The sequence below is a fragment of the Canis lupus genome, chromosome 17 (genome assembly GCF_003254725.2).
Source record: "Canis lupus dingo isolate Sandy chromosome 17, ASM325472v2, whole genome shotgun sequence".
Taxonomy (NCBI): domain Eukaryota; kingdom Metazoa; phylum Chordata; class Mammalia; order Carnivora; family Canidae; genus Canis; species Canis lupus.
In genome coordinates, this window is record NC_064259.1 from 1,921,870 (window position 1) to 1,934,300 (window position 12,431).

The 12,431-nt window shown below is 56.6% G+C and overlaps 1 protein-coding gene across 8 annotated transcripts in view; it reads right to left on the reverse strand.

Annotated features, from left to right (window-relative positions):
• The window catches only part of EIPR1 (EARP complex and GARP complex interacting protein 1), a 120,485-nt gene that overhangs the window by 52,268 nt on the left and 55,786 nt on the right, over positions 1-12,431 (reverse strand). For 2 of the 8 annotated variants that reach the window (XM_049096001.1, XM_049096003.1), the window contains one exon: positions 6,610-6,734. The exons of 3 other annotated variants lie outside the window; for them this stretch is intronic. In XM_049096001.1, the coding sequence (XP_048951958.1) occupies positions 6,610-6,734 (125 nt within the window). Of the gene's footprint in view, positions 1-6,609; positions 6,735-6,816; positions 7,050-12,431 lie in introns of those variants that run through there. 3 more of the 8 variants (XM_025454772.2, XM_025454768.3, XM_049096002.1) reach the window with 3 other exon arrangements.

A 12,431-nucleotide genomic window follows, 5' to 3' on the forward strand; every position in this document is an offset into this window, starting at 1 on the left:
CCGGGGCTGCTCCGCCAGTGGCCCCGCTCAGGGCTGCCTCTCTGAGGAGATGCTGGGCTCTACCTGGGACCTGGGTCACCTTTTGACCACCTGAGAGGTCTGTTCATCTCAGAACCCAACTACACAGAGCCCCGGCTCTTTCCAGCTACCGACACTCGGGAGCTGTGGCTCTGCGCCCGCACTGAGGGCTGCCAGGATGGGGTGCCGGCCCGGCATGCCGCCCAGCCTTACTCCCCGACGGCCTTGCCGCCAAGCACGCGGAGCGCCCTGGCACCTACCGCAGAACTCTTCGCTGATACGCCCATTAACTTGCACTCCGCATGCAGCCACTCATTTTTCGGAACTACAAAAAGGCAACAGTGACACTCACTTGGCATCCCAGCGCTTGCTTTCTGGACAGGGACCATCCACATTCCCATTAAAACAGAGAACACGGTGATTCATCAGCATTAGCTGGAGCAAAAATGGCAGGCACCACCTTCAGCGATGGTTTCTAAAACCACTATTATAAACTACTCTGGCAGCCACTCATGTCAGAAATTAATTAACACCCCCCAAAAACGCCCTCATACCTTCATTCTTCGATAACGCCATGATTTCCTGATGGATGTGTTTAGGTTTCTACTATGTGCCCCAGGCTCAAACATCAAAAACCCCCTCGTAACAATACCGGTCCACGCGGTTTCTACCCTGAAATACTCAGCTTGTCGGTAAGCGCTGGGCACGGGGGGTGTGCACACGCGGAGCCCGGACAGGCCGTGCTGAGACTGACCTGCGGCTCCGAGCCACGGCCTCGGCTCAGTCTGAGCGAGTGGGACGCGGGGGCCCGCTCCGGGGCTCTGAGGACCAAGGACACGGAAACAGAGTATTCACGACACACCCATGAAGCACGGGGGAGCTGTGTGATAAAGGGAGCACAAGAGGCCGCGGGACAGGGCACCCCCGCGCAGTAGCCTACAACCTGCAGACAGCTGGGTGTACAGGCGACACGGCCACAGCAGCACCCCGTGTGCACGCAGCACGGGCCCATCACACGCGGCCCATGGGCGTGGTCATGACGCATGGTGTCCACCCGGACCCGCCTCCCAGGTGTCCTAGGGCCGCCGGTCTGCAGGGAGCTTGCTGTGAGGACAGGGGCGGGGGGACAGGCTGTGACTCACTCTGCACAGTCCATCCTGGCTCACGCTTTTCTAGAACTACCCTCAACAGGAAAGGCAAGTGCCGTGCTCCTCTTTTCTTGCTGGTCTTTGGTGGGTTCGGGGGAGGTAATGAGGGAGAACTCGGCCTTAATTCCAGTCCTTTCTCTTCCCACATTATCTGCCCTGTGTGGCAAGCTCCCCTTCATACATTCTGCTACCACAGCATCTGCCCAGCGCCCTTCTCCCCCATACCCACGTTCTGTGCCTCGATCACCCGTGTCCCCTGCCGCACACAGGCCGGCCCGCCAACCTGCATCCCTCTTGTCCCTGTGCTGCCCCACGCTGCACCTCACAGGCCATCCTGCGGCTCAGTCAGACGGAGCAGTCGCCAGGCCACGGATGGATGGACCACTGGAATCAGCGCCAGGACAGCCGGGCTGCAGCGGCCGACTCCCTAGCGCACCTGCCTGGTGCAGTATGCTCGCTGGGGACGTCATATGCTCACTGTGGAAGTCGGCTTGCCTTTTCAAGTCCAGGCAAACGCCCCATCTGACTTTACTGTGGGCAAGCACACCCTCGTGGGCGGCCACCTAACATGGCTCGAATGCAACAAGCGCTCAGCGGGGCTTCCTCCAGCCCAAGGTGAGTCTGGCCCAGCTCCGTGCCAGGGCCAGAGTGCTAAGGTCGCATGCTCCCTGCTGTCTGCAACAGCCTCTGGGCTCCAGCTCACTGCAGCCCCACGGGGTGCCCCCAAGTCACTCCTAGGAGCCACCTGCATGGTGGCCACCATCCCCTTGCCTTGGCCCCTTCTCCCTGGTTCGTGCACGCTCTGTCACTTTTCTCCTGTGCCAGGCACTGTGCACGGCTGTGGGGGCTGCTTCCTACACGAGGAGCCCTGCAGAGGGGACAGGTAGGGCCAGTGTCCCCGCATATGCCCCCCACGCAACAACCCAGAGGATGTGGGTCCTCTCCCCTGTGTGTGCCTGTGACCCCTCATCGCTAGAGCAGTTGGCTTACACTAATTGGTATGAAACCCACCCAACTTGAAAACTTGGGAAAGGACCTTTGTCTACTGTGCCCACAAGTGCCCTCCAGCTGGCGGTGGTCCTGCTCCTGACGTCCTGTCCACCAGGAGGAGGGAGTGTCTGTGGACATCACCAGCCCTGGAGGCCAGCCTGGAGGCAGAAAGGACAGAGTAAAGAGCAATTCTAAGAAAAGGAGATCATTATGAAACAGACCCAGGACTGGCCCCCAGGGAAGTATCTTCTTTATGAAAAGGAAAAACAAAATGAGGAGAAAGGCAAGTGGAAGGGAGTAGTTCGAGTTCAAGAAAAAAATGAGGGTTCAGAAACCGAGTCATCTGCTCCAAACACTCGCTGTGAGCCCCCAGTGCCCGTGAGGACCCAGTACGCGTGCTGCTGACCGCAGTGAGCGTGACCCCTCTTGCGCCTCATGGAGGTTCTTGATAGGCGGCCAATTCAAGAACAGGAGCCGATCTCATGAAGTCACAATGTGCGGGTGGAAGGATTCCTAATTTCACCTGTCCAACACCCCAAATTAAAACCCAATTCCGAAACAAATTACCTTAATTTCCCATATCTTTCCATAAGTAATTATGATTATTTCAAACTCCTACAGATGGATCAGGAAAAGAGAAAAAAAAACAACAAATGCTCTTAACAGAAATGGGAGATTAAAACCGAAGCCTGTATGAAACGTGCAGAGCCCCCGAATTAAACACCAAAGGATCTTGTACTAATTAAATTGAGTCGGTGTCAGATGGAAAGGCCAAATTCAAACACTGGAACGCTTTAAAAGGTGAAGTGCTTAAAAATGGGAATTTCGTATTCAATATTGCAAAAGAGCTGACCAGCATCGTATCATCATATGGAGGCATCCAGCCCAGTCAGCTAAGTTAGTCAGTTCATGGAAATCCGCGGGCAAAGGCCACGAGCGCCATGGTCGGGTGAGCCCGCCGGCCGGGCACAAGTGCTCGAGGCCCCCACGCCCACGCTGGAGCCCCCTCCCCACGGAGCCTTCAAGGGGCTCCAGGCCCGCCCTGCAGCAGCCCGCATGGCCCAGCCGGGGACACGGCTGCGGGCTGCTCCTGGCCACACGTCCTTTCACCCTGGGCAAAGCAAGGGAACCCATTCTCTGCGCCTTTTGTCTGGAGCAAACGTGAAACCTGACGGCCGCCAACGGCTGGGCGTTCCCTCCCTCCCGCTCATCTTGCGCACACCCACGCACACCTACACATGCCCCGAGCTGCGGTCCCTGACTACGTAGTCCCCTCGTTCATTCCCTCGTGTTTAACCTTGAAACCCGGTTGCAAATGCTCCGACATCAGAGCCTACAGACGGTGGCGGGCACAGCGCCGGCTCCTGGCGGGTGTGCGCTTTGATGGGCTCGGGGGCAGAGCCAGCTGGCTGCGAGACGCCGTTGCCCGGGGAACGGCCACTGAAGTGTGTGCTCGCGTGGGCACGGAGGCTCTCTGCAGCCGCCACGGCCGCCACTGTGCGCGGGGAAGCCCAGCTGGTGCCCATTAATGCTCTCGGTGTGGCAGGGACGAGGAGCCAGTTCCAGAAGCCCGACTCTTCCACTGTCAGACAGGCTGATCTCACGGCCTCCCTAATGAATGCAGCACCCCGCACCCACCCTCACACAACGCTGGGCGTACGGGGGAGACGCATCTCGACGATGCGCCCCAATTAAACAACGCCGGTCGGCTAAACACGAGGACACAGCCCTGTAGGCCACGGGATGATCCGCCCTCTCACCTACTGTGAGCTCCTCTTTCCTCTCTTCGTTTCACTGAAAATGGTGAAGACGCAGGAAGAGGGTGGGTGAACTCTGAAAGACGCATTTTAAACATCTGTTTGATCAACAATCTTTCTCAAATGCATAGGGCAACTACTTTGAAATTCTGGATCTCCCCATGAAATGCAAAAAACCCAAGTTACGTGGGGGGCTTAATGACATCTTCTGTACTTACACATTTTGCATCTGACAACCTCCAGGTGCTCAGGTGTCTACAAATACCAAGGGCTGAGGGTGGCCCGAGGGGGCAGTCTTCACACAACGGGTGCTGCAGGCTCCAGACGGGGGCCTGGCACACGGTGTCCCAGAGTACCACCCTCTGCTCCATACCTGACACAGCCATGGAAGGGTTCTCCACATGGAGCCACGGGAGCCTGCGACAGGAAAACAGACCCCGGAGCTGGAAGACACGAGTTTGAAGCCCAGATCTGACTCAGGTGCTCTGCGACCCTGGAGAAGTGTTTTCCCATCAACAGCATGGGAATAACACCTCCTCCATGAGCGAGCCTGAGCGGGTGAAGATCTAGGAGCCACCAGGAATCACCAAGTGCGAGCTCGCAGCTCCCGTCCCCCGGGGTGTGGACGCCGGGTGGTGCTGTGCCAGCATGCACGCTGGCATGTCGGCCTGTACTCCGTCTTCCTTGCCCTGTCTGCAGGGCCTGTCATCACACACTGCCCCTTTCTATGCTGGGTCCGGGAACCCTGGGCTCCGCTGAGCCCTGCCCCTGCCTGCTCCCCTCTGCACCCCCTCCATGCCTCTCTGGGTTCCCTGTCTTACCCTCCCGAGCGAGTGGCCGTCTTCAGTACTGCTCATGGAGATCTGGCTTCCCTTCCTCTGAGCAGCCTTTGTGCCCTTGCTGGCTAGGTGCTACACCAGTGACGTGTGTCACCTCTGGGTGGAACCCTCCTGAGCCCCCCACTGCAGGAGACACCCTCGGGGATGGCTTCCCTCAGCCCAGGCAGCAGGATGAGGAGATAAAAGCAGGGCCTGGCCACCTGTAGGTAAGTGTGGCCTGGGCGCAGAGGGCTGCAGGGGAGGCAGATGGGGTGGGACATAGAGTCCCCGCAACTCAGGCAGGAAGAGACCAAGGGGCGGCGAGGCTGCCTGAAGATACGTAGAGACCCAGTGAGTCCTCCTGGGTAAATCTTTCCAGAAGGAAAACTCAGACAAGGACAAAAGATGTATGTGCAGATTCCCATCACAGCTTTGTGTGTAAGAGCAAAGTATTAAAAATAAATATCAGCCAAAGACGAACTGGTCAAATGCACAGGGACTCTTCACCCCACCGAAAACGACCCTGGGAAAGACCACCGCGGCTCCCATCCAGTGGGCCTGCCGACAGTCCTCCTAGGGCGGCATGTCCTGGCCCCAGGCTGCCAGCCTCCTGTCCGTCTGCCCATGTGCCAAACCCCAGGAGGTCACCGCCTTCTGTCCAGAACTGCTCTAAATGAGCTTCCGAGTTCCAAAGGAGAAAGGCCGCTGCCGAGCACACGGAGATGGGTGTGTGGCGGTGGAGGGAAGGCCCAGCTTCTGCGATCACACACACATGGCCACGCTCTCAGCGGCTGGCCGCTCTTGCTTCTCTCGCCGAGGAGCCCAGTGTCACGGCATGAGGAAGCCACCAGCCACGGCGAGAGGACTAGCTGCTGCTGCTCAAGCCTCCCCCCCCAACAGCCAGCTTCAACCACGACCCTCAGGAGTAACAAGCCTTCCCAGGACCCCGGCTCCATCCTTCCAGACCCACCAGACCCGCCAGCCAGGTGCAGGCACTGGGAAGCAGGGAGGGGCTGACCCTGCCATGCCCTGCCAGATTCCTGACCTGAGAACCCACGCACGTCAGAAAAGAGGGCTTTTTCTCAAAGAGTCAACCTATTTATAAGGCAAAAGGTATCTTACAACTGCTGCCATGAGGACAGCCACATCGCGCTGCTGATACTGGAAGTGCTCCACCGTGACTTGGCCACCACGTATCTCCAGTTGGCAGATGCTAAATGTCAGAAAGCCCAGGAGAGGCACAGCAGAAGCAGGGCCAGCTTAGGAGGCCGTCCTGCCGGCTGTGTCCCAGAGACATGGGGAGACCGCGGGTGAGGGACAGCCAGGTGCTCAAATCTGGGGGTGTGGGGGGCAGTCAAGCGGTCAGCGTGCATGTGTCCTGACATGTATTGTCTTCACCTCAGGGACGGGGGAAGCAGTTTTGTAAGCACATATGAAGGTGTGAAGGTGGCGTGGCCTCGGGGCTGGGGTGCCCTAGACTGCCTCGTGCCTCACGGAGCGCCCTGCAGAACACAAGCACCAGAACCCCCTGACCACACACCAGCTGTTTCTGTGTCCGTCTGCCCAGCAGCCCCGCAGCTAGGGGATCGATCCCCATGTAGACGGGAGAGTCGAGGCTCAGGGCACACCCACAGTGAGGAGCGGATCCAGCCTAGACCTCCAAGCAGATGCAGCTTGGCCTCCAAGACCAAGTTCGGGACACCATGCTCCACGGCCTCGGCTCTGGGCCTGCTCAAGAGGGTGTGGGTGCAGAGGCCACCGAGTGAAGATGCACTGACCTGCTTCCCCTGAGATGTAAACTCCATGTGGGCAGGGGTCCAGGTGACCTAACTGCTGTTGTAGTTACATCGAGACACCTGCCCAGTGTATGGCACATACCTGATGACGTCTGCTGGGTGGAGGGAAGACAGATGCTGATGCACTGGTGCTGTGGCCCCCTCCAGCATGAGACAGCTCCCCACACACTCACTGAGTGCCCATCTGTGGTCAGGCCCTCTGCCTTCCTAAGGGGAAGAGGACGTGTGGGGAAGGCGTGAAGGGCTTGTCCCTCCCCCACCCGGCTCCCCGCCCTGGCTCTGTCCTAACCTGCCCCTGCTGATGCTCTGCTGCACTCTCCTCACGCTCACACCACTCCTCAGTCTTATTTTTCTCTTCACCAAGAACCATTCAGAGTGACCTGGACAGGTTGCTGTGTGTGTGGTCACCGACAGGTGCATGTGAACTCCAAAGGGCCTGCTCCGCGGCCACTGGGAACTGAGGCTCTCCGTAGAGTGTGGTCCTCCTCTCACATCCTCAGGCTGCTGCGTGTCTGATGTGGACTGAGAATCCGGGGAGATGAATGCAGTGAGGAGTCAGCGCCCCCCGGGTGGGTGGGCAGGCTGCACGTGACCCTGAAACACTGCTTTTATTCCCTCAACGGACAGCCAGGGATGGGATTTTTCAACTTCTACTCCAACAGAGCTCCTCTAAAACACAGATCACTATCTCATCAGAAAACAAAAAAGGAATTCAAACGCTGAATTTTAAGTGTATTCTGGGGCCCGTTTGCTAGTTTCAGAGAATTCATTTAAATCACCTAACTCCTCGGAAAGTTACCACAGGACAGACAGACAGACTGTCATATGCCAAATGTCATAGCTGAGGAAGGGTCCTCCACCGTTTGGTTGGCTCGGGGGTCGGGAAAGTTCTTCTGCTCTCTGCCTGGCAGTAGCAAGCAAACAGCAGCCTCAGCGATGGAGGAAGAGTATAATAAGAAACAAAAAGTCCTCGCCATCACAAAGCCAGGCCACCACGCGGGCCCAGAAAGCACAGATGCGGGCTGGAATCTGTTGCTAAGCAACCGGGCCTGTTCCCCCCACCTCCCTAGGCCCTCAGGTGTCTGCGGGTAGACCTGTCAGCCAGGAAGGCGGCCACTTGACTCGAGTGCAAGCGTGCAGATCCCAGCGGACAAAACCGACCTTGCAACTGTCTCGGAGCAAAGCTGCGGCCCCGAGAGCATGGCCAGACTGCAGCATGGCCAGGGCACACATTCGACAGATGCGTCGAATGCTAAACACGTAACCAGGGAGGCTGAGCCGAGGGGAGGGGGCTGATCCACAGGACTCCAGCCCACGGCCATGCTTCCCAGGACGGCCCCGGGACTCCTGGCCTGTAGTCACAGCCTGCAGCGGCAAGGGCGGCCCGGCCCTCCCAGGGTGGGGACACGGCGGCCACCCTCCCACCTGCCAGGGCACAGGCACTTTCCCGGGGCTCCTCCGGTGACGAGCCCGTGAAACCCAGGGCTCGCGCAGCACCTGGCTTTCTGGAGTTCTCATCAGCACCTCTGTGTCCTCGGCAACGCAACGGCCCCACCGCTCCGGACAAGAGGGACAAGGGCCATGCCCACTCCCTGGCGATCTCCCACGTCCTTCCTCGCCTGGGCCTCCCTTTCCTCAGTGACCCCTCTGTCACTATGCCCCTCTATCTGGGTCTTCTCCCCAAGTACAGCCCTATAGCAAAGACGCCGCCTTCCAGCGTTCTCTGTCTGCAGACAGGGTGGGCAATGAGACCCGGGACCCCAAGCTGCCTGGCAGCCAGCAGCAGGACCCGAGAGCGGGTGTGGCGGGAGCAGGGCTGGCCGGCCACAGTGACCCAGGTCCTCCCCTCCCCGGCCTGCACAAGCTCCCCCTTCTCTGTCCTGTCCCCATACGTGCCCCTCCACGCTGAAGCCCCCGTGGTGCCTCCTGCCCTCAGCCAGGCGCCCACTGCCCAGCCCGCGGATCCCGCGTCCCTCCCCAGGGACACAGCACGCCTATGCCGGTGCAAGCACAGTGGACATTCCTGTGCCCACAGTCCTGCCTTCCCTGCCCTGTGGCCCCCAGGCCTTTGTCCTGTGTGCTCCCGCAGGCCCGGAATGGCCAGCTGAAACCCCTCCCTGTGCACCCCTACACTCACTACCTCCTGGGGACCAGGGTCTGCGGGCCCCGCCGCGACCCAGACACCTCCTGCCTCACCCGCCCGCGCCCGCTTTTTGCTCACGGACGCTGGGGGTCACTGGCCGGCCTCCTCGCTGTCTGCCCCATGCCAGCTCCTCCTCCAGGGAGGCCACCCCTGGACCTCGGCACAGTGCACGCACACAGGCACACACCCAGTGATTACACACCCATCCTCAGTCACACACACGGTGTATGTGAACACACGCTCATACTTGGCACATGTGCACACTCACAGCAAATACACCCCCACTCACATGCGCTCCATGCACTTCCTCACACACACTTGGTAGGTGTACACACGGTTACCATGCACTCACACACACACACACACCTGGCATGTGCACACATGCAGCTCTTGCATGTACAGTATCTCAATCACACTCAGGCTCAGTACACGCACACACCCTCACATACAGCAAGGATATGCACTCATACACACAGTGCATGCGTGCACACACCCACACACAGTGTGTGCATTCATATGCAACACTTACACAAACCCTCACAGCACATGCACATACACGAGACATTATATACACACACGTGGCACATGCACAGAGCCTCACACACAGCATGTGCACACACATAGCTCTTGCACATACACTACCTCAATCACAGTCAGGCTCAGTACATGCACACACTCACACATGGTATACACACACCCTTCCACACAGCAAGTGCACACTCACACACGTGGCACATGCACAGAGCCTCACACATAGCATGTGCACACCCTCGCATACTCGTGGCACATGGACACACCCGCGCTCTCTCATTCCTGATCTACCCTCCCTGGATGCTCAAATTTCACTTCGTCAAAAGAGGCTGCCCCAACCAGTCAGTGCCCAGCACTCACTCTCTATGCCTTTAACTGGCTTTAGTTTGTCCTCATAACACTTTCTCTACCAGAAACCATATTTACATTTATGCATTGCTCATCTTCAAATGCAGCCCCGTGAGGGCACCCGTCTGGCTCACTGCTGTACCCCCAGGTCCACAACAGTGCCTGGTGCGCTGTAAATGCTCAGTGACAGATGCTGAATGAGTAATTACGACATGTCATATAAGGAACACAAAAAATTGTAAGAGATGCGAGACTTTTTTAAATGCAAAAGGATACAAAATCATGATCCCTTTTTAAAGGTGCTATTTTCCCACTAAAATGTGAAGGGAGTTTGGGTACAGAGGTTATAATTTGGGTAATTGAATGTTCCCAGGAACCACAGTCAAGAGAAAATCTCTCCCCCTAAGACTCGGCCACAGCAATCAACCACAGCTTACACTTACTCAGGAACATTTCCTAAAGGTTCTTAATCCCAACTCTGGCTTTGTACTGAATGTCAGGTGTCCCAGGCCTCCCACGGAGGAAAGCGATGTGAGTAGGATGGGGGAGGGGGAACAGAAGGAGGAGAACAGAAAGCCCTTGAAGGGCAGGGCAGGCGTGTGCGGGCGGGCGGCAGGGCAGCAGTCCCTCCAGCAGCACAGTGAGCGGGGGTCGTGAATCCTCTGGGTCCTCCTCTGGCAGCCAGACTAATCACCATCCAATCACACATGTCAGCAGGTACAGACGTGTTTCTGTCTGCCTGAACAAAGCAGGAAGGACACAGAGAAAACCTATTGTACCCCCTAGTGCTACAGGCAGGCAGAGACAGCAGGTGACCTTCTCCACACTCCAGGAGCCAAGCCCTAGTTTGCTCAACAGGAAGTGGAACAGCTGTAAACTTCAGCTTCTCCCCAAGTTCCTAAGAGATTCCTCAGTTCCTGCATCAACCAGGACACCTGATGGACCTGAAACCAGGTCTCCACACTGCAGAAACACACCTCTGGCCACATCTGAGTGCCAGCCCTCACCTGGGTATGAGCCCCTCCTACCTGAGCACCAGCCTCCACCTGGACATGAGACCCCCCGCCACCTGAGTGCCAGCTTCCACCTGGACATGAGACCCCGCCCCACCTGAGCACCTGCCAGCCCCCACCTGGACGTGAGCACCCCCCCACCTGAGCACCAGCCTCCACCTGGACATGAGACCCTCCCCACCTGAGCACCAGCCTCCACCTGCACAGGAGACCCCACCTGAACACCAGCCTCTACCTGAGTACCAGCTTCCACCTGGAAGCTTCCACCACTCAGAGCCAGCCACCCCTCTGGATGTGAACCCCCACCTGAGCGCCAGCTCCCACCTGAGCACCAGTGCCCACAGCAGTGGGGGATGGCTAAGGGTGGGAAGAGACTGCGCAGAGGAGAATCACAGTCACACCCAGTATTACACAGTCACTTGGAGGTCAAGAATTCAATTTTTTTGTAATTAGGATTCACATCAATGCAAAATGGGATGCCATCTTATGTGAATAGTACACAGTTCATTACATACCTGAATGCCTTCTCTGTATCAGATTCTGCTAGGCATTGAATATTTATAATTTATAACCTATCTGCTTTCAAAAAGGATCTAGGAAAGATGGCTGCTCGCTAAATGCATTATGATGTAGATCAGGATTATATTATAAAAATAAGTTACATCGTATTTTTAAAACTTTTTATATAAATACTTGTTAAGACAATAGTTTTAAAAGCAATCAGCACACATGTATGTTTAGTAGGTAACGTATTTATAACATACATGGGTGACACAATGAGAGAGTAAGTCTAAGAAGCTGTAGCACGTACTTTCCAAACCTTCTCTCATTTAATGGACACATCAGCTCTATAACGTACTATGCTTCTACATCACGTGTCATCATTTATAAACAGCAAAACCAGTGTTTTTGAGCATCAGCCATGTTCTGGATCTTCTTGGAGAGTCCATTTGGGGATCACATGGCCGACCACAGTGTCCCACAGCTAGTAAGAGGCAGTCCCAATTCGGGTGGAACTCTGCTGGACTCCAAAGCCTATCTGCACCCTCGCCTTAGGGCCATCACAGGGTCACCATCCCGGGTACCCACTGGGGGACAACACGGTGGCCTGAGGCCCATTGTGTCCTGCTCTCCAAAGGTCTTAAGTCAACAGTGTCAATTCTGACCACCTGCTAAAATCACTCAAGGATAGTCTAAAACTCCTAATGTCAGTGCCTTATGCAAAACATTGAATTCAAGGTGAGGCCCAGGGAAGGGGACTTCTACAAGCAGCTCGGGTAATCCCAGCATGCAGCCAGTTTGACGACCTGTCATTTACATGATGTCAATGGTTTGTCATCCTGAGATGAGCTCTGTAACCCATTCATCCAGTGAAGGTCACATGCCTAGTATGTTCCATATGCCTTGTGCCATCCACAATGGTGATGGTGACTGCCAAGGCTCCGATTCAGGGCTGGCCCACGATGTGCACCTCATGAATGAATCTCTTTAACCTCCCCACAATCTTCCCAAGCAGCTACTAGGAGCCCTCTTTTACAAATGCTGACCCTATGCCTCAGAGAACCTACGAACTGCCTCAAGGTCACACAGATTCACAGAGAGCTGAGACTCAAAGCAGGTGCATCTGATCCTAATGTCTGCATCCCTGCACTTACTCCCAAAGCACCTGGGCTCCTTGGATGGACAGATAAGGACCTCCCAAAACAGCCCTCAGCCCTCAGCTGCACAGCCTGTGCAAGAGGATGACACTAGCGAGTGGGAGACGGCAACATGGGGTGCTGTGGTCTGAATGCACCTTGAATGTCGGTGCCCCACTCACATGGGAAACCCTTAGCCCTCCGGAGATGGTACCCCTGACTCACATGGGAA